The sequence below is a fragment of the Heptranchias perlo genome, unplaced genomic scaffold (genome assembly GCF_035084215.1).
Source record: "Heptranchias perlo isolate sHepPer1 unplaced genomic scaffold, sHepPer1.hap1 HAP1_SCAFFOLD_337, whole genome shotgun sequence".
Lineage (NCBI taxonomy): Eukaryota > Metazoa > Chordata > Chondrichthyes > Hexanchiformes > Hexanchidae > Heptranchias > Heptranchias perlo.
The window spans coordinates 157,230-177,722 of record NW_027139349.1 but is presented as its reverse complement, the minus strand read 5'-3'; the positions used below and the strand labels follow the sequence as shown (position 1 = coordinate 177,722).

The 20,493-nt window shown below is 60.4% G+C and overlaps 2 protein-coding genes across 2 annotated transcripts; both read right to left on the bottom strand.

The window, feature by feature from the left end:
- Window positions 1-5,062: 5,062 nt before the first annotated feature.
- Window positions 5,063-6,983, bottom strand: LOC137311460 (serine/arginine repetitive matrix protein 1-like; the record flags this gene model as incomplete). Its single annotated transcript, XM_067978653.1, has 1 exon — window positions 5,063-6,983. A coding segment is annotated over one exon (1,839 nt), but the record flags the coding sequence as incomplete, so codon positions are not given.
- Window positions 6,984-8,194: 1,211 nt separating this feature from the next.
- Window positions 8,195-15,201, bottom strand: LOC137311459 (zinc finger protein 135-like). Its single transcript, XM_067978652.1, has 3 exons — window positions 15,122-15,201; window positions 13,125-13,248; window positions 8,195-9,594 (listed from the first exon to the last, which is right to left on the bottom strand). Exon 3 carries the CDS (start codon window positions 9,567-9,569, stop codon window positions 8,283-8,285), a length of 1,287 nt encoding a protein of 428 aa, XP_067834753.1. The 5' UTR covers window positions 9,570-9,594; window positions 13,125-13,248; window positions 15,122-15,201; the 3' UTR covers window positions 8,195-8,282.
- Between the last annotated feature and the right edge of the window lie 5,292 nt (window positions 15,202-20,493).

The following is a 20,493-nucleotide window of genomic DNA, read 5'->3' as shown; positions in this document are numbered from 1 at the left end:
GAGTGAGAGCGTGAAAGAGAGGGACAGAAAGAAAGTGAAAGAGAGGGACAGTGAAAGAGAGTGAGAGAGAGAGAGACAGAGTGAAAGGGACAGAGAGAGTGAAGGAGAGGGACAGAGAAAGTGAAAGAGAGGGACAGAGAAAGAGAGAGAGGGACAGAAAGAGAGAGAGAGTGAAAGAGAGGGACAGAGAAAGAGAGAGAGGGACAGAGAGAGAGGGAGTGTCGGAGAGGGAGTGACAGAGACAGAGAGAGTGAAAGAGAGGGACGGAGAGCGTGTGAGAGAGACAGAGAGGGAGTGACAGCGAGAGGGAGAGAGTGTGAAGGGGAGAGATGAACACAAGAACAGGAGGCCATTCAGCCCCTTGAGCCTGTTCTGCCATTGAATTCGATCATGGTTGAATCCATTTACCCTCCTCGGTTCTGTAACCCTTTATAACCTTGGCCTAACAAAAATCTATCAATCTCAGTTTTGAAATTTTCAATTGTCCCCCAGCCTCAGCAGCTTTTTGGGGAGAGAGTTCCAGATTCCCACTCCCCTTTGTGTGAAGAAATGTTTCCTGATATCACCCCTGAACGGCCTGACTCTAATTTTAAGGTTCTGCCCCCCTTGTTCTGGACTCCCCCCACCAGAGGAAATAGTTTCTCCGTTACTATTCTTTGCAACTTTCCACTCCCATCTCCAGCGTTTACTGTGCCTCCTAACTTGGTGTTGTCAGCAAACTTGGATATAGGGCTCTCTATTCATCCATCGAAGTAATTTATAAATATAGTGAAAAGCTGAGACCCCAGTTCAGATCCCTGGGGGAAACCATTCTGTCAGTTTAAGTATGTACCCATTATCCCTACTCTCTGTCTCCGAGCTCCAAACCAATTCCCTACCCGTGTCAGTAAGTTGCCTCCAATTCCATGCACTCTCATTTTTGTTAACAGTCTCTCATGCAGAACCTTGTCGAATGGGAGTCAGGGACGGAGGGAGAGAGATGGGGGGAGAGGGAGAGACAGACAGAGGGTGAGAGACGGAGGGAGAGCGAGAGAGAGAGAGACGGAGGGAGAGCGAGAGAGACAGACGGAGCAACTTAGAGAGTTGAGCCATCAGGGTCAACATTGGGACAGAGCAAAGAGCAGAGGAGGACATGACCCATCCCATAATATTTAAGTAGGGTGTGTGTGGGGGGGGGTTGAGGGTGGGGGGTCCGGTTCCCAGTGGTTTCTGCCGTCAAGCTCATGGGGCACGGGTTAAAATGAGCAAGTTGGGAGAATGAAGGGTTGTCGGGGGAACTTGGTAACCCAAGACCTGGGATAAATCACCAGGACACTGAGAAGGACCCAGTCTGGGGAGACCAAGGGCAACTAGAGTTTGAGGAGAGAGATGGGGTTGAGCGATGTGGGATACTGGGAGAAGGTGGGGGTGAGGGATGTGGGGTACGGGGAGAAGGTGGGGGTGAGGGATGTGGGATACTGGGAGAAGGTGGGGGTGAGGGATGTGGGGTACGGGGAGAAGGTGGGGGTGAGGGATGTGGGATACTGGGAGAAGGTGGGGGTGAGGGATGTGGGGTACGGGGAGAAGGTGGGAGTGAGGGATACGGGGAAAAGGTGGGGGTGAGGGATGTGGGGTACGGGGAGAATGTGGGGGTGAGGGATGTGGGGTACGGGGAGAAGGTGGGAGTGAGGGATGTGGGGTACGGGGAGAAGGTGGGAGTGAGGGATGTGGGGATACGGGGAGAAGGTGGGGGTGAGGGATGTGGGGTACGGGGAGAAGGTGGGAGTGAGGGATGTGGGGTACGGGGAGAAGGTGGGAGTGAGGGATGTGGGGTACGGGGAGAAGGTGGGAGTGAGGGATGTGGGGATACGGGGAGAAGGTGGGGGTGAGGGATGTGGGGTACGGGGAGAAGGTGGGAGTGAGGGATGTGGGGTACGGGGAGAAGGTGGGAGTGAGGGATGTGGGGTACGGGGAGAAGGTGGGAGTGAGGGGTGTGGGGCGAAGGTGTATCGAGTTGGTTTAATCTCTTCAAGCCAATGGCCATTTCTTATGTCTAGAAATTCTTACGTGAGTGGGACAGAGGCTGCAAGACACAGAGACTAAGGTCAGTGTTTGAGTTCATCAACAGTCCTTTCATCCGATGAATTCGTGTCTTCAATCAATGGAAAATAATGTTGACCTGCGGTCCTGCCTCCTGTTACCAGGTGACACTGTCTCCCCGGTAACACTGTGTCTCCCATTGGCTGGCTCCTCGCCCGCTCACCAGGTGACACTGTCTCCCCGGTAACACCGTGTCTCCCATTCGCTGGCGCCTCCCCCGGTTACCAGGTGACACTGTCTCCCCGGTAACACTGTGTCTCCCATTGGCTGGCTCCTCGCCCGCTCACCAGGTGACACTGTCTCCCCGGTAACACCGTGTCTCCCATTCGCTGGCGCCTCCCCCGGTTACCAGGTGACACTGTCTCCCCGGTAACACTGTGTCTCCCATTGGCCGGCTCCTCCCCCGGTTACCAGGTGACACTGTCTACCCAGTAACACTGTGTCTCCCATTGGCTGGCTCCTCCCCCGGTTACCAGGTGACACTGTCTCCCCGGTAACACTGTGTCTCCCATTGGTTGGCTCCTCACCCGGTTACCAGGTGACACTGTCTCCCCGGTAACACCGAGTCTCCCATTGGTTGGCTCCTCACCCGGTTACCAGGTGACACTGTCTCCCCGGTACACCGAGTCTCCCATTGGCTGGCTCCTCCCCCGGTTACCAGGTGACACTGTCTCCCCGGTAACACTGTGTCTCCCATTGGCTGGCTCCTCACCCGGTTACCATGTGACACTGTCTCCCCGGTAACACCGTGTCTCCCATTGGCTGGCTCCTCCCCCGGTTACCAGGTAACACTGTCTCCCCGGTACACCGAGTCTCCCATTGGCTGGCTCCTCCCCCGGTTACCAGGTGACACTGTCTACCAGGTACACCGAGTCTCCCATTGGCTGGCTCCTCCCCCGGTTACCAGGTGACACTGTTTCCCCGGTAACATCGTGTCACCCATTGGCTGGCTCCTCACCCGGTTACCAGGTGACACTGTCTCCCCGGTAACACCGAGTCTCCCATTAGCTGGCTCCTCCCCCGGTTACCAGGTGACACTGTCTCCCCGGTAACACCGTGTCTCCCGTTGGCTGGCTCCTCCCCCGGTTACCAGGTGACACGGTCTCCCCGGTAACACCGTGTCTCCCGTTGGCTGGCTCCTCCCCCGGTTACCAGGTGACACTGTCTACCCGGTAACACCATGTCACCCATTGGCTGGCCCCTTTCCCGGTTACCAGGTGACACTGTCTCCCCGGTAACACCGAGTCTCCCATTGGCTGGCTCCTCCCCCGGTTACCAGGTGACATTGTCTCCCCGGTACACCGAGTCTCCCATTGGCTGGCTCCTCACCCGGTTACCAGGTGACACTGTCTCCCCGGTAACACCGAGTCTGCCATTGGCTGGCTTCTCCCCCAGTTACCAGGTAACACTGTCTACCCGGTAACACCGAGTCTCCCATTGGCTGGCTCCTCCCCCAGTTACCAGGTAACACTGTCTACCCGGTAACACCGAGTTTCCCATTGGCTGGCTCCTCCCCCGGTTACCAGGTAACACTGTCTACCCGGTACACCGAGTCTCCCATTGGCTGGCTCCTCCCCCGGTTACCAGGTGACACTGGCTACCCGGTACACCGAGTCTCCCATTGGCTGGCTCCGCTCCACTTTCACCACCTTATGGACGTGCATCATTGTTACACTGAGGCAAGACTGTTCCCAAAGAGCTTTCGTACGGTTAGTGTAGGGCGGGGGAGTCGTGATCTCTCGGTGTCTCCCGGTGATCCCTCGGTTGGTGTAGGGCGGGGGAGTCGTGATCTCTCAGTGTCTCCCGGTGATCTCTCGGTTGGTGTAGGGCGGGGGAGTCGTGATCTCTCAGTGTCTCCCGGTGATCTCTCGGTTGGTGTAGGGCGGGGGAGTCGTGATCTCTCGGTGTCTCCTGGTGATCTCTCGGTTGGTGTAGGGCGGGGGAGTCGTGATCTCTCAGTGTCTCCCGGTGAACTCTCGGTTGGTGTAGGGCGGGGGAGTCGGTGATCCCTCGGTTGGTGTAGTGCGGGGGAGTCGGTGATCTCTCAGTGTCTCCCGGTGATCTCTCGGTTGCTGCAGGGCGGGGGAGTCGTGATCTCTCAGTGTCTCCCGGTGAACTCTCGGTTGGTGTAGGGCGGGGGAGTCGTGATCTCTCAGTGTCTCCCAGTGAACTCTCGGTTGGTGTAGTGCGGGGGAGTCGTGATCTCTCAGTGTCTCCCGGTGAACTCTCGGTTGGTGTAGTGCGGGGGAGTCGGTGATCTCTCGGTGTCTCCCGGTGAACTCTCGGTTGGTGTAGTGCGGGGGAGTCGTGATCTCTCAGTGTCTCCCGGTGATCCCTCGGTTGGAGTAGTGCGGGGGAGTTGTGATCTCTCAGTGTCTCCCGGTGATCCCTCGGTTGGTGTAGTGCGGGGGAGTCGGTGATCTCTCAGTGTCTCCCGGTGATCTCTCGGTTGGTGAAGGCCGGGGGAGTCGTGATCTCTCGGTGTCTCCCGGTGATCCCTCGGTTGGTGTAGGGCGGGGGAGTCGTGATCTCTCAGTGTCTCCCGGTGAACTCTCGGTTGGTGTAGTGCGGGGGAGTCGTGATCTCTCGGTGTCTCCCGGTGAACTCTCGGTTGGTGTAGTGCGGGGGAGTCGTGATCTCTCTGTGTCTCCCGGTGATCCCTCGGTTGGTGTAGTGCGGGGGAGTCGTGATCTCTCGGTGTCTCCCGGTGAACTCTCGGTTGGTGTAGTGCGGGGGAGTCGGTGATCTCTCAGTGTCTCCCGGTGATCTCTCGGTTGGTGTAGGCCGGGGGAGTCGGTGATCTCTCAGTGTCTCCTGGTGATCTCTCGGTTGGTGTAGTGCGGGGGAGTCGGTGATCTCTCGGTGTCTCCCGGTGATCTCTCGGTTGGTGTAGTGCGGGGGAGTCGTGATCTCTCTGTGTCTCCCGGTGAACTCTCGGTTGGTGTAGGGCGGGGGAGTCGTGATCTCTCGGTGTCTCCCGGTGATCTCTCGGTTGGTGTAGTGCGGGGGAGTCGTGATCTCTCAGTGTCTCCTGGTGATCTCTCGGTTGGTGTAGGCCGGGGGAGTCATGATCTCTCAGTGTCTCCCGGTGATCTCTTGGTTGGTGCAGGGCGGGGGAGTCGGTGATCTCTCGGTGTCTCCCGGTGATCTCTCGGTTGGTGTAGTGCGGGGGAGTCGGTGATCTCTCGGTGTCTCCCGGTGATCTCTCGGTTGGTGCAGGGCGGGGGAGTCGGTGATCTCTCGGTGTCTCCCGGTGATCTCTCGGTTGGTGTAGTGCGGGGGAGTCGGTGATCTCTCGGTGTCTCCCGGTGAACTCTCGGTTGGTGTAGTGCGGGGGAGTCGTGATCTCTCGGTGTCTCCCGGTGAACTCTCGGTTGGTGTAGTGCGGGGGAGTCGTGATCTCTCGGTGTCTCCCGGTGATCTCTCGGTTGGTGCAGGGCGGGGGAGTCGGTGATCTCTCGGTGTCTCCCGGTAATCTCTCGGTTGGTGTAGTGCGGGGGAGTCGGTGATCTCTCGGTGTCTCCCGGTGAACTCTCGGTTGGTGTAGTGCGGGGGAGTCGGTGATCTCTCTGTGTCTCCCGGTGATCTCTCGGTTGGTGTAGTGCGGGGGAGTCGGTGATCTCTCGGTGTCTCCTGGTGATCTCTCGGTTGGTGCATGGCGGGGGAGTCGGTGATCTCTCAGTGTCTCCTGGTGATCTCTCGGTTGGTGTAGTGCGGGGGAGTCGGTGATCTCTCGGTGATCTCCCGGTGTCTCTTGGTGATCTCTCCGGTGTCTCTCGGTTGGTGCTGGGGGAGTCGGTGATCTCTCGGTTGGTGCTGGGGGGAGTCGGTGATCTCTCGGTGATCTCCCAGTGTCTCTCGGTGATCTCTCGGTTGGTGCTGGGGGGAGTCGGTGATCTCTCGGTGATCTCTCGGTTGGTGCTGGGGGGAGTCGGTGATCTCTCGGTGATCTCCCAGTGTCTCTCGGTGATCTCTCGGTTGGCGCTGGGGGGAGTCGGTGATCTCTCGGTGACCTCCCAGTGTCTCTCGGTGATCTCTCGGTTGGCGCTGGGGGGAGTCGGTGATCTCTCAGTGATCTCCCAGTGTCTCTCGGTGATCTCTCGGTTGGCGCTGGGGGGAGTCGGTGATCTCTCAGTGATCTCCCAGTGTCTCTCGGTGATCTCCCGGTTGGTGCTGGGGGGAGTCGGTGATCTCTCGGTTGGCTCTGGGGGGAGTCGGTGATCTCTCGGTTGGCGCTGGGGGGAGTCGGTGATCTCTCGGTTGGCGCTGGGGGGAGTCGGTGATCTCTCGGTTGGTGCTGGGGGGAGTCGGTGATCTCTCGGTTGGCGCTGGGGGGGAGTCGGTGATCTCTCGGTTGGTGCTGGGGGGAGTCGGTGATCTCTCGGTTGGTGCTGGGGGGAGTCGGTGATCTCTCGGTGATCTCTCGGTTGGTGCTGGGGGGAGTCGGTGATCTCTCGGTGACCTCCCAGTGTCTCTCGGTGATCTCTCGGAGATCTCCCGGTTGGTGCTGGGGGGAGTCGGTGATCTCTCGGTGATTTCCCAGTGTCTCTCGGTGATCTCTCGGTTGGTGCTGGGGGGAGTCGGTGATCTCTCGGTTGGCGCTGGGGGGAGTCGGTGATCTCCCGGTTGGTGCTGGGGGGAGTCGGTGATCTCTCGGTTGGCGCTGGGGGGAGTCGGTGATCTCCCGGTTGGTGCTGGGGGGAGTCGGTGATCTCTCGGTGACCTCCCAGTGTCTCTCGGTGATCTCTCGGTTGGTGCTGGGGGGAGTCGGTGATCTCTCGGTGATTTCCCAGTGTCTCTCGGTGATCTCTCGGTTGGCGCTGGGGGGAGTCGGTGATCTCTCGGTGATTTCCCAGTGTCTCTCGGTGATCTCTCGGTTGGCGCTGGGGGGAGTCGGTGATCTCTCAGTTGGTGCTGGGGGGAGTCGGTGATCTCTCGGTTGGCGCTGGGGGGGAGTCGGTGATCTCTCGGTTGGTGCTGGGGGGAGTCGGTGATCTCTCGGTGATCTCTCGGTTGGTGCTGGGGGGAGTCGGTGATCTCTCGGTGACCTCCCAGTGTCTCTCGGTGATCTCTCGGTGATCTCCCGGTTGGTGCTGGGGGGAGTCGGTGATCTCTCGGTGATTTCCCAGTGTCTCTCGGTGATCTCTCGGTTGGTGTGGGGGGAGTCGGTGATCTCTCGGTTGGCGCTGGGGGGAGTCGGTGATCTCCCGGTTGGTGCTGGGGGGAGTCGGTGATCTCCCGGTTGGTGCTGGGGGGAGTCGGTGATCTCTCGGTGACCTCCCAGTGTCTCTCGGTGATCTCTCGGTTGGTGCTGGGGGGAGTCGGTGATCTCTCGGTGATTTCCCAGTGTCTCTCGGTGATCTCTCGGTTGGCGCTGGGGGGAGTCGGTGATCTCTCGGTGATTTCCCAGTGTCTCTCGGTGATCTCTCGGTTGGTGCTGGGGGGAGTCGGTGATCTCTCGGTTGGTGCTGGGGGAGTCGGTGATCTCTCGGTTGGCGCTGGGGGGAGTCGGTGATCTCTCGGTTGGCGCTGGGGGGAGTCGGTGATCTCTCGGTTGGTGCTGGGGGGAGTCGGAGATCTCTCGGTTGGTGCTGGGGGAGTCGGTGATCTCTCGGTTGGCGCTGGGGGGAGTCGGTGATCTCTCGGTTGGCGCTGGGGGGAGTCGGTGATCTCTCGGTTGGCGCTGGGGGGAGTCGGTGATCTCTCGGTTGGTGCTGGGGGGAGTCGGTGATCTCTCGGTGACCTCCCAGTGTCTCTCGGTGATCTCCCGGTTGGTGCTGGGGGGAGTCGGTGATCTCTCGGTGACCTCCCAGTGTCTCTCGGTGATCTCCCGGTTGGTGCTGGGGGGAGTCGGTGATCTCTCGGTGACCTCCCAGTGTCTCTCGGTGATCTCCCGGTTGGTGCTGGGGGGAGTCAGTGATCTCTCGGTGACCTCCCAGTGTCTCTCGGTGATCTCCCGGGTGGTGCTGGGGGGAGTCGGTGATCTCTCGGTGACCTCCCAGTGTCTCTCGGTGATCTCCCGGTTGGTGCTGGGGGGAGTCAGTGATCTCTCGGTGACCTCCCAGTGTCTCTCGGTGATCTCCCGGTTGGTGCTGGGGGGAGTCAGTGATCTCTCGGTGACCTCCCAGTGTCTCTCGGTGATCTCCCGGTTGGTGCTGGGGGGGGGAGTCGACGTTCTCTCGGTTGGCTCTGGGCGCACCCGTTTAGAAGGTATCTTTGGCGTGCGTGCGCTGGTGTTTGATGAGGTGAGACGAGAGGATGAAGCCTTTACCGCAGGACTCGCACTTGAACGGCCTCTCCCCGGTGTGGAGGTGCTGGTGAGTCTTGAGGTGAGAAGACTGGATGAATCCCCGGCCGCAAACGGTGCACAGGAACGGCCTCTCACCCGTGTGGACCCGCCGGTGCTCCACCAGCTGGTAGGGCTGCTTGAAGCCCTTGGCACAGACCGGGCAGACGAAGGGTTTCTCGCCCGTGTGTATCCGCCGATGGGACACCAGGTGGTGGGACTGGGTGAAGCGCTGCCCACAGTCCGGGCACTGGAAGGGTTTCTCGCCCGTGTGCAGACGCTGGTGCTTGCGCAGAGTGCAGAGGATGGTGAAGCTCTTGTCACACACCGAGCACTTGAAGGGCCGTTCGCCGGTGTGGACGATCCGGTGCCGGATCAGCCCCGACGGCTGCTTGAAGCCCTTGCCGCACAGGGCACAGACGTACGGTCGCTCCCCGGTGTGGACCCGCTGGTGCATCACCAGGTCCGAGGACTTCTTGAAGGCTTTGCCGCACTCGGAGCACTTGCAGGGCTTCAGGTCGGGCACGCTCGGCTCGTCGCCGGGCCGGCAGGTCCTGAGGTAGGGCGGCCGCTCCTCCGCCCGCTTGCCGTGGCTCAGCTGGTGTTTCCTGAGCGCCGACGGGTAGTAGAAGCCCCGGCCGCAGTCCTCACAGCGGATTGGCCGGTCCTCGGAGTGCACCACCTGGTGCCGGCGGAGGATGGAGGGGTGGGTGAAGCCAGCCCCGCACACCGGGCAGGTGAACGGCCTGGTCCTGGTGTGCACCCGCTGGTGTTTGACCAGCCCCGACGGGTGCTTGAAGGCCTTGGCGCAGGACGGGCAGGCGTGCGGCCTCTCCTGCGTGTGGACGCACTCGTGCCGCGCCAGGCAGTACCGGTACTTGAAGGTCTTGGCGCAGACCGGGCACTGGTAGGGTCGCCCGCCGGCGTGGATGCGCTGGTGGTTCACCAGCCCCGACGAGTGCTTGAAGCCCTTGGCGCAGGACGGGCACTTGAACGGGCGCTCGGTGCGGTGGGTGCACTCGTGGCGCTCCAGCCCGTAGCGGTACTTGAAGCCCTTGGCGCAGACCGAGCACTTGAGCGGCTTGTCCTGCCCGTGCTCCTGCGCCCGCCTCCCGGCCCCGCCCTCGCCCACCTCACACCCGCCCACCGGCTCCTGAAGGAACACGGCCCCCGGCCGAAGGTCAGGCTCTTCGAATTCTGCCATCGGGCGTCGGCTGGACAGCGGCGACCTGGGGAGATCAAGGGAGCAAAGTCAGCTCATCGCCTCGCTCCCCACCCCCCCCACTCGGAGAAACGCAGCCCCGCTCCCCCCCCCACTCGGAGAAACGCAGCCCCGCTCCCCACTCGGAGAAACGCAGCCCCGCTCCCCACTCGGGGAAACGCAGCCCCGCTCCCCACTCGGAGAAACGCAGCCCCGCTCCCCCCCTCAGGGAAACGCAGCCCCGCTCCCCACTCGGAGAAACGCAGCCCCGCTCCCCCCCCCACTCGGAGAAACGCAGCCCCGCTCCCCACTCGGAGAAACGCAGCCCCGCTCCCCACTCGGAGAAACGCAGCCCCGCTCCCCCCCTCAGGGAAACGCAGCCCCGCTCCCCACTCGGAGAAACGCAGCCCCGCTCCCCACTCGGGGAAACGCAGCCCCGCTCCCCACTCGGAGAAACGCAGCCCCGCTCCCCACTCGGAGAAACGCAGCCCCGCTCCCCACTCGGAGAAACGCAGCCCCGCTCCACACTCGGAGAAACGCAGCCCCGCTCCCCACACGGAGAAACGCAGCCCCGCTCCCCCCCCACACGGAGAAACGCAGCCCCGCTCCCCCCCCACTCGGAGAGACGCAGCCCCGCTCCCCACTCGGAGAGACGCAGCCCCGCTCCCCACTCGGAGAGACGCAGCCCCGCTCCCCACTCGGAGAAACGCAGCCCCGCTCCCCCCCTCAGGGAAACGCAGCCCCGCTCCCCACTCGGAGAAACGCAGCCCCGCTCCCCCCCCCACTCGGAGAAACGCAGCCCCGCTCCCCACTCGGAGAAACGCAGCCCCGCTCCCCACTCGGAGAAACGCAGCCCCGCTCCCCCCCTCAGGGAAACGCAGCCCCGCTCCCCACTCGGAGAAACGCAGCCCCGCTCCCCACTCGGAGAAACGCAGCCCCGCTCCCCACTCGGAGAAACGCAGCCCCGCTCCACACTCGGAGAAACGCAGCCCCGCTCCACACTCGGAGAAACGCAGCCCCGCTCCACACTCGGAGAAACGCAGCCCCGCTCCCCACACGGAGAAACGCAGCCCCGCTCCCCCCCCACACGGAGAAACGCAGCCCCGCTCCCCCCCCACTCGGAGAGACGCAGCCCCGCTCCCCACTCGGAGAAACGCAGCCCCGCTCCCCACTCGGAGAAACGCAGCCCCGCTCCCCCCCCACTCGGAGAGACGCAGCCCCGCTCCCCACACGGAGAAACGCAGCCCCGCTCCCCCCCCACTCGGAGAGACGCAGCCCCGCTCCCCACACGGAGAAACGCAGCCCCGCTCCCCCCCCACACGGAGAAACGCAGCCCCGCTCCCCCCCCACTCGGAGAGACGCAGCCCCGCTCCCCACTCGGAGAAACGCAGCCCCGCTCCCCCCCCACTTGGAGAAACGCAGCCCCGCTCCCCACTCGGAGAAACGCAGCCCCGCTCCCCACTCAGGGAGACGCAGCCCCGCTCCCCACTCAGGGAGACGCAGCCCCGCTCCCCACTCGGAGAAACGCAGCCCCGCTCCCCCACTCAGGGAGACGCAGCCCCGCTCCCCACTCGGAGAAACGCAGCCCCGCTCCCCCACTCAGGGAGACGCAGCCCCGCTCCCCACTCGGAGAAACGCAGCCCCGCTCCCCACTCGGAGAAACGCAGCCCCGCTCCCCACTCGGAGAAACGCAGCCCCGCTCCCCACACGGAGAAACGCAGCCCCGCTCCCCACTCGGAGAAACGCAGCCCCGCTCCCCACTCGGAGAAACGCAGCCCCGCTCCCCACTCGGGGAAACGCAGCCCCGCTCCCCACTCGGGGAAACGCAGCCCCGCTCCCCACTCGGGGAAACGCAGCCCCGCTCCCCACTCGGGGAAACGCAGCCCCGCTCCCCCCTCGGAGAAACGCAGCCCCGCTCCCCCCTCGGAGAAACGCAGCCCCGCTCCCCCCTCGGAGAAACGCAGCCCCGCTCCCCCCTCGGAGAAACGCAGCCCCGCTCCCCGTCAGGGAAACGCAGCCCCGCTCCCCCCTCAGAGAAATGCAGCCCAAACACAGCCCTAGTCCCCCCTCAGAGAAACAAAGTCCCACTCCCCTCTCACAGAAACACAGCCCAAAGACAGATCCACTCCCCCCTCAGCGAAATGCAGCACCGCTCCCCCCCTCAGAGAAACACAGCCCCACTCATCACTTGCTGGGGGACGGGTCCCCACGGGGACTGACCCCCTCCTCGCTGGGGGACGGATCCCCACGGGCACTGACCCCCCCTCCTCGCTGGGGGACGGGTCCCCACGGGCACTGACCCCCCTCCTCGCTGGGGGACGGGTCCCCATGGGCACTGATCTCCTTCTCGCTGGGGGACGGGTCCCCACGGGCACTGACCCCCCTCCTCGCTGGGGGACGGGTCCCCACGGGCACTGACCCCCCTCCTCGCTGGGGGACGGGTCCCCCACAGGCACTGACCCCCCTCCTCGCTGGGGGATGGGTCCCCCACGGGCACTGACCCCCCTCGCTCGGGGACGGGTCCCCCACGGGCACTGACCCCCCTCGCTCGGGGACGGGTCCCCCACGGGCACTGACCCCCCTCGCTCGGGGACGGGTCCCCCACGGGCACTGACCCCCCTCGCTCGGGGACGGGTCCCCCACGGGCACTCACCCCCCTCGCTCGGGGACGGGTCCCCCACGGGCACTGACCCCCCTCGCTCGGGGACGGGTCCCCCACGGGCACTGACCCCCCTCGCTCGGGGACGGGTCCCCCACGGGCACTGACCCCCCTCGCTCGGGGACGGGTCCCCCACGGGCACTGACCCCCCTCGCTCGGGGACGGGTCCCCCACGGGCACTGACCCCCCTCGCTCGGGGACGGGTCCCCCACGGGCACTCACCTTCCAGCAGTCTTCGCTTCCATTCGACCCATCAATCCTGTGTCGGCTCTTTGAAGGAGCGATCCAGTTATTCCCAATCCCCTGCTCTTTCCCCATCACCCTGTGAATTTATCCATTAGTCCCACTCCCCTGCTCTTTCCCCATCACCCTGTGAATTTATCCATTAGTCCCACTCCCCTGCTCTTTCCCCATCACCCTGTGAATTTATCCATTCGTCCCACTCCCCTGCTCTTTCCCCATCACCCTGTGAATTTATCCATTCGTCCCACTCCCCTGCTCTTTCCCCATCACCCTGTGAATTTATCCTTTAGTCCCACTCCCCTGCTCTTTCCCCATCACCCTGTGAATTTATCCATTCGTCCCACTCCCCTGCTCTTTCCCCATCACCCTGTGAATTTATCCATTGGTCCCACTCCCCTGCTCTTTCCCCATCACCCTGTGAATTTATCCATTCGTCCCACGTCCCTGCTCTTTCCCCATCACCCTGTGAATTTATCCATTCGTCCCACTCCCCTGCTCTTTCCCCATCGTCCTATGAATTTTTCATTTTTGAGTATTTATCTAATTCCCTTTTAAAGGTATGATTGAATCTCTTTCCACCGCCCTTTCAGGCAGTGAATTCCAGATCATAAAAAACATTTCTCCTCATCTCCCACTCTGGTTCTTTTGCCAATTACCTTAAATCTGTGTCCTCTGCTTACCGACCCTCCTGCCACTGGAAACAGTTTCTCCTTATTTCCTGTTCTTTACAAAATCATGGTCTCTCCACATAACTGGTGGTGGCAGGTCAAGTTGAGAAGGCTGTTTAAAAAAAAATGATGGATCCTGGGTTTTATTAGTACAGGCACAGAATACAAAAGCAAGGAAGTTATGCTAAACCTTTATAAAACACTGGTTGGGCCCCAGCTGGAGTATTGGGTCCAATTCTGGGCACCACACTTCAGGAAGGATGTGAAGGCCTTAGAGAGGGTGCAGAGGCGATTTACTAAAATGGTACCAGGGATGAAAGACTTCAGTTACGTGGAGACACTGGAGAATCTGGGGTTGTTCTCCTTAGAGTAGAGAAGGTTAAGGGGAGATTTTGATAGAGTAGACAGCTACTCCCTGGGTGAGAGGCAGTCCCCTTTAAACACCCCTTGGGTGAGGGCGCAGTCCCCTTTAAAACACTCCCTGGGTGAGGGTGCAATCCCCTTTAAACACTCCCTGGGTGATGATGCAGTCCCCTTTAAACACCCCCTGGGTGGGGGCGCAGTCCCCTTTAAAACACTCCCTGGGTGAGGGTGCAATCCCCTTTAAACACTCCCTGGGTGATGATGCAGTCCCCTTTAAACACCCCCTGGGTGAGGGCGCAGTCCCCTTTAAAACACCCCTGGGTGAGGGTGCAGTCCCCTTTAAACACTCCCTGGGTGATGATGCAGTCCCCTTTAAACACCCCCTGGGTGAGGGCGCAGTCCCCTTTAAAACACCCCTGGGTGAGGGTGCAGTCCCCTTTAAACACTCCCTGGATGATGATGCAGTCCCCTTTAAACACCCCTGGGTGAGGGTGCAGTCCCCTTTAAACACTCCCTGGGTGAGGGTGCAGTCCCCTTTGAAACACCCCCTGGGTGAGGGTGCAGTCCCCTTTGAAACACCCCCTGGGTGAGGGTGCAGTCCCCTTTAAACACCCCCTGGGTGAGAGGCAGTCCTCTTTAAACACACCCTGGGTGAGGGTGCAGTCCCCTTTAAACAGCTCCCTGGGTGAGGGTGCAGTCCCCTTTAAACAACCCCTGGGTGAGGGTGCAGTCCCCTTTAAACAGCCCCTCAGAGAGGGTGCAGTCCCCTTTAAACAGCCCCTCGGAGAGGGTGCAGTCCCCTTTAAACAGCCCCTGGGAGAGGGTGCAGTCCCCTTTAAACAGCCCCGTGGGTGAGGGTGCAGTCCCCTTTAAACAGCCCCCTGGATGAGGGTGCAGTCCCCTTTAAACAGCCCCCTGGGTGAGGGTGCAGTCCCCTTTAAACAGCCCCCTGGGTAAGGATGCAGTCCCGTTTAAACAGCCCCCCTGGGTGAGGGTGCAGTCCCCTTTAAACAGCCCCCTGGGTGAGGATGCAGTCCCCTTTAAACATTCCCTGGGTGAGGGTGCAGTCCCCTTTAAACAGCCCCCCTGGGTGAGGGTGCAGTCCCCTTTAAACAGTCCCCCTGGGTGAGGGTGCAGTCCCCTTTAAACAGCCCCCTGGGTGAGGATGCAGTCCCCTTTAAACAGCCCCCCTGGGTGAGGATGCAGTCCCCTTTAAACAGCCCCCCTGGGTGAGGGTGCAGTCCCCTTTAAACAGCCCCCTGGGTGAGGGTGCAGTCCCCTTTAAACATACCCTGGGTGAGGGTGCATTCCCCTTTAAACAGCCCCCCTGGGTGAGGGTGCAGTCCCCTTTAAACAGCCCCCTGGGTGAGGGTGCAGTCCCCTTTAAACATTCCCTGGGTGAGGGTGCAGTCCCCTTTAAACAGCCCCCCTGGGTGAGGGTGCAGTCCCCTTTAAACATTCCCTGGGTGATGATGCAGTCCCCTTTAAACAGCCCCCTGTGGGGGGGGGGTCTGCACGTCGCCATTTGGACCAATTTTTGGGGTGAGAGGTTGAGCCCCCTGACCCCACGGCGACCCCTGACCCCAGGGCGACCCCGGGGCCCCGCCAGCCGCCCCACTTACTGCAGTGTGCGGGCTCCGGGCTCCGGGCTCCAGCCTCCCGCTCCTTCTCCTCCCAGCTCCGGGCTCCCGCAGTCCTCCAGCGTCCCGACATGCAGCGGGGTGGGGGGGGGGGGGAAGAGAGAGAGAGGCAGGGCGGCGCAGGCGCAATGGGGTCCCCGGCCCCTCCGCCGAGGAGATAGAGCGCTTTCCCGCGCGCGCGGGCTGCTGGGTACGGGCGGCCGCCATTGCGGCGCTCTGTTTATTTAAATTCGGCTCAAAGGGGCAGAATGTGTCGAGTGGGATCGACGCCAAGGGTTAATGTGAGCTCAGTATTACAGGAGGAAATTAAACATTTTCAATTGAGGGTGGGGGGGGGGTTAGTTTTGTGCGCTTTGATTGGCTTTCAGCAGAAAATATGTTTGACATGGAGAATCACAGAATGACACAGCAGAGAAGGAGGCCATTCGGTCCATCGTGCCCTTGCCGGCTCTTTGAAAGAGCTCTCCAATTAGACCCACTCCCCTGCTCTTTCCCCATCGCCCTGTGAATTTATCCATTCGTCCCACTCCCCTGCTCTTTCCCCATCGCCCTGTGAATTTATCCATTAGTCCCACTCCCCTGCTCTTTCCCCATCACCCTGTGAATTTATCCATTAGTCCCACTCCCCTGCTCTCTCCCCATCACCCTGTGAATTTATCCATTAGTCCCACTCCCCTGCTCTTTCCCCATCGCCCTGTGAATTTATCCATTAGTCCCACTCCCCTGCTCTTTCCCCATCACCCTGTGAATTTATCCATTAGTCCCACTCCCCTGCTCTTTCCCCATCACCCTGTGAATTTATCCATTCGTCCCACTCCCCTGCTCTTTCCCCATCACCCTGTGAATTTATCCATTAGTCCAACTCCCCTGCTCTTTCCCCATCGCCCTGTGAATTTATCCTCCTTCATGTCGGTTGGGTCAAAATCCTGGGACTCCCTTCCTAACAGCACTGTGGGAGAACCGTCACCACACGGACTGCAGTGGTTCAAGAAGGCGGCTCACCACCACCTTCTCAAGGGCAATTAGGGATGGGCAATAAATGCCGGCCTCGCCAGCGACGCCCACATCCCATGAACGAATTTTTAAAAATTTACCCGATTCCCTTTTGAAAGTTACGATTGAATCTGCTCCCACCGCCCTTTCAGGCAGCGCATTCCGGATCATCACAACTCTCTGCCTGAAATTGTTCTGCTCATCTCCTCCCTGGTTCATTCCCAATCACCTTAAATCTGTGTCCTCTGGTTACCGATCTTCCTGCCACTGGAAACAGTTTCTCCGTATTTACGCTGTCAAGACCCTTTGTGATTTTGAACACCATGTGCCTTGAAATGGTGAATGATTTGTGTTCGTTATTTTCTAGAGCCTGAGATAATATCTGAATCATAATTCTGATCAAAACGAATGGATTGGGGTAATAATCCCCGGCTGCAGTGTGTGTCTGCATGTGTCAACCATCTGGTTGTGTTTATTTCGATGTGGTGTCTTCCTATGAGTACTGGTGAAGGCTCATCGACCTGAAACATTAACTCTGTTTCTCTGTGCACCGATGCTGGCTGACCTGCTGGGTGTTTCTGTCCCTATTTCACATTTCCAACCTCCGCAGTATTTTGCTTCTCTCTCGATGTCTCGCTGCTTCTCCTGAAGGCGTTCGGTTGTGTTGGTTGCCCAGGTGCTGCAGTTCTCCTGGGCCTTGGCCAAGTTGCCAGTCTTCATGTGGTTACATTGCTGCTGGATGTTCTGTCACCTGCTCCTCTGCCAGTGGAATTCCAGTGGGATCCTCCTGTGGCCTTTTCCTTGGTCAGGTGAATTGCGTGGGTGGTGGGAGAGGCAACCCTCTCTCCCTATCTGTCTCTCTCCCTATCTGTCTCTCTCCCTATTTGTCTCTGTCTCTGTCTTTGGCTCTCTGCCCCTCTCTCTCCCTCTCTGTCTCCCTCTCTCTCTCTGCCTCCTTCTCTCTCTCTCTGCCTCTCTCTCAGTGTCTCTCTCTGCCTCCCACTCTCTCCCTCTGCCTCTCTCTCTGCCCCTCTCTCTGCCCCTCTCTCTCCCTCTCTGTCTCCCTCTCTCTCTCTCTCTGCCTCGCTCTCAGTGTCTCTCTCTGCCTCCCACTCTCTCCCTCTGCCTCTCTCTCTGTCTCCCTCTCTCTCTGTCTCTGTCTCTCTCTCTGTCCCTCTCCCTCTCTCTCTCCCTCTCTCTCTCTCCCTCTTTCTCTCTGTCCCTCTCTCCCTGTTTTTCTCTCTCCCTCTCTCTCTGTCTCTCTCCCTCTCTCTCTGTCTCTCTCCCTCTCTCTCTGTCTCTCTCCCTCTCCCTCTGTCTCTCCCTCTCCCTCTCTCTGTCTCTCTCCCTCTCTCTGTCTCTCTCCCTCTCTCTGTCTCTCTCCCTCTTTCTCTCTGTCCCTCTCTCTCCCTGTCCCTCTCTCTCCCTGTTTTTCTCTCTCCCTGTTTCTCTCCCTCTCTCTCCCTCTCTCTCTGTCTCTCTCCCTCTCCCTCCGTCTCTCCCTCTCCCTCTCTCTGTCTCTCCCTCTCTCTGTCTCTCTCCCTCTCTCTCTGTCTTTCTCCCCCTCTCTCCGAATTTCTCCCTCTCTCTCCGTCTCCGTCTCCCTCTCCCTCTGTCTCCCTCTCCCTCTCTCAGTCTCTCTCTCTGTCTCTGTCTCTCTCTCCCTCTCTCTGTGTCTCTCCCTCTATCTGTGCCTCTTCCTCCCTCTGCCTCCCTGTTTCTCTCTCTCCCTCTGTCTTCCTCTCTCTCTCCCTCTCCCTGTCTCTCTCCCTCTCCCTGTCTCTCTCCCTCTCCCTGTCTCTCTCCCTCTCCCTGTCTCTCTCCCTCTCCCTGTCTCTCTCCCTCTCCCTGTCTCTCTCCCTCTCCCTGTCTCTCTCCCTCTCCCTGTCTCTCTCCCTCTCCCTGTCTCTCTCCTTCTCCCTGTCTCTCTCCCTCTCCCTGCCTCTCTCCCTCTCCCTGCCTCTCTCCCTCTCCCTGTCTCTCTCCCTCTCCCTCTCTCTCTCCCTCTCCCTGTCTCTCTCCCTCTCCCTGCCTCTCTCCCTCTCCCTGTCTCTCTCCCTCTCCCTGTCTCTCTCCCTCTCCCTGTCTCTCTCCCTCTCCCTGTCTCTCTCCCTCTCCCTGCCTCTCTCCCTCTCCCTCTCTCTCTCCCTCTCTGTCTCTCTCCCTCTCCCTCTCTCTCTCCCTCTCCCTGTCTCTCTCCCTCTCCCTGTCTCTCTCCCTCTCCCTGCCTCTCTCCCTCTCCCTGTCTCTCTCCCTCTCCCTGCCTCTCTCCCTCTCCCTGCCTCTCTCCCTCTCCCTCTCTCTCTCCCTCTCCCTGTCTCTCTCCCTCTCCCTGTCTCTCTCCCTCTCCCTGTCTCTCTCCCTCTCCCTGTCTCTCTCCCTCTCCCTGTCTCTCTCCCTCTCCCTGCCTCTCTCCCACTCCCTGCCTCTCTCCCTCTCCCTGCCTCTCTCCCTCTCCCTCTCTCTCTCCCTCTCCCTGTCTCTCTCCCTCTCCCTCTCTCTCTCCCTTCCCTGTCTCTCTCCCTCTCCCTGTCTCTCTCCCTCTCCCTCTCTCTCTCCCTCTCCCTCTCTCTCTCCCTCTCCCTGTCTCTCTCCCTCTCCCTGTCTCTCTCTCTGTCCCTCTCCCTCTCTCTCTCCCTCTCTCTCTCTCCCTCTTTCTCTCTGTCCCTCTCTCCCTGTTTTTCTCTCTCCCTCTCTCTCTGTCTCTCTCCCTCTCTCTCTGTCTCTCTCCCTCTCTCTCTGTCTCTCTCCCTCTCTCTCTGTCTCTCTCCCTCTCCCTCTGTCTCTCCCTCTCCCTCTCTCTGTCTCTCTCCCTCTCTCTGTCTCTCTCCCTCTCTCTGTCTCTCTCCCTCTTTCTCTCTGTCCCTCTCTCTCCCTGTCCCTCTCTCTCCCTGTTTTTCTCTCTCCCTGTTTCTCTCCCTCTCTCTCCCTCTCTCTCTGTCTCTCTCCCTCTCCCTCCGTCTCTCCCTCTCCCTCTCTCTGTCTCTCCCTCTCTCTGTCTCTCTCCCTCTCTCTCTGTCTTTCTCCCCCTCTCTCCGAATTTCTCCCTCTCTCTCCGTCTCCGTCTCCCTCTCCCTCTGTCTCCCTCTCCCTCTCTCAGTCTCTCTCTCTGTCTCTGTCTCTCTCTCCCTCTCTCTGTGTCTCTCCCTCTATCTGTGCCTCTCCCTCCCTCTGCCTCCCTGTTTCTCTCTCTCCCTCTGTCTTCCTCTCTCTCTCCCTCTCCCTGTCTCTCTCCCTCTCCCTGTCTCTCTCCCTCTCCCTGTCTCTCTCCCTCTCCCTGTCTCTCTCCCTCTCCCTGTCTCTCTCCCTCTCCCTGTCTCTCTCCCTCTCCCTGTCTCTCTCCCTCTCCCTGTCTCTCTCCTTCTCCCTGTCTCTCTCCCTCTCCCTGCCTCTCTCCCTCTCCCTGCCTCTCTCCCTCTCCCTGTCTCTCTCCCTCTCCCTCTCTCTCTCCCTCTCCCTGTCTCTCTCCCTCTCCCTGTCTCTCTCCCTCTCCCTGCCTCTCTCCCTCTCCCTCTCTCTCTCCCTCTCCCTGTCTCTCTCCCTCTCCCTGTCTCTCTCCCTCTCCCTGTCTCTCTCCCTCTCCCTGCCTCTCTCCCACTCCCTGCCTCTCTCCCTCTCCCTGCCTCTCTCCCTCTCCCTCTCTCTCTCCCTCTCCCTGTCTCTCTCCCTCTCCCTCTCTCTCTCCCTTCCCTGTCTCTCTCCCTCTCCCTGTCTCTCTCCCTCTCCCTCTCTCTCTCCCTCTCCCTGTCTCTCTCCCTCTCCCTGTCTCTCTCTCTGTCCCTCTCCCTCTCTCTCTCCCTCTCTCTCTCTCTCTCTTTCTCTCTGTCCCTCTCTCCCTGTTTTTCTCTCTCCCTCTCTCTCTGTCTCTCTCCCTCTCTCTCTGTCTCTCTCCCTCTCCCTCTGTCTCTCCCTCTCCCTCTCTCTGTCTCTCTCCCTCTCTCTGTCTCTCTCCCTCTCTCTGTCTCTCTCCCTCTTTCTCTCTGTCCCTCTCTCTCCCTGTCCCTCTCTCTCCCTGTTTTTCTCTCTCCCTGTTTCTCTCCCTCTCTCTCCCTCTCTCTCTGTCTCTCTCCCTCTCCCTCCGTCTCTCCCTCTCCCTCTCTCTGTCTCTCCCTCTCTCTGTCTCTCTCCCTCTCTCTCTGTCTTTCTCCCCCTCTCTCCGAATTTCTCCCTCTCTCTCCGTCTCCGTCTCCCTCTCCCTCTGTCTCCCTCTCCCTCTCTCAGTCTCTCTCTCTGTCTCTGTCTCTCTCTCCCTCTCTCTGTGTCTCTCCCTCTATCTGTGCCTCTCCCTCCCTCTGCCTCCCTGTTTCTCTCTCTCCCTCTGTCTTCCTCTCTCTCTCCCTCTCCCTGTCTCTCTCCCTCTC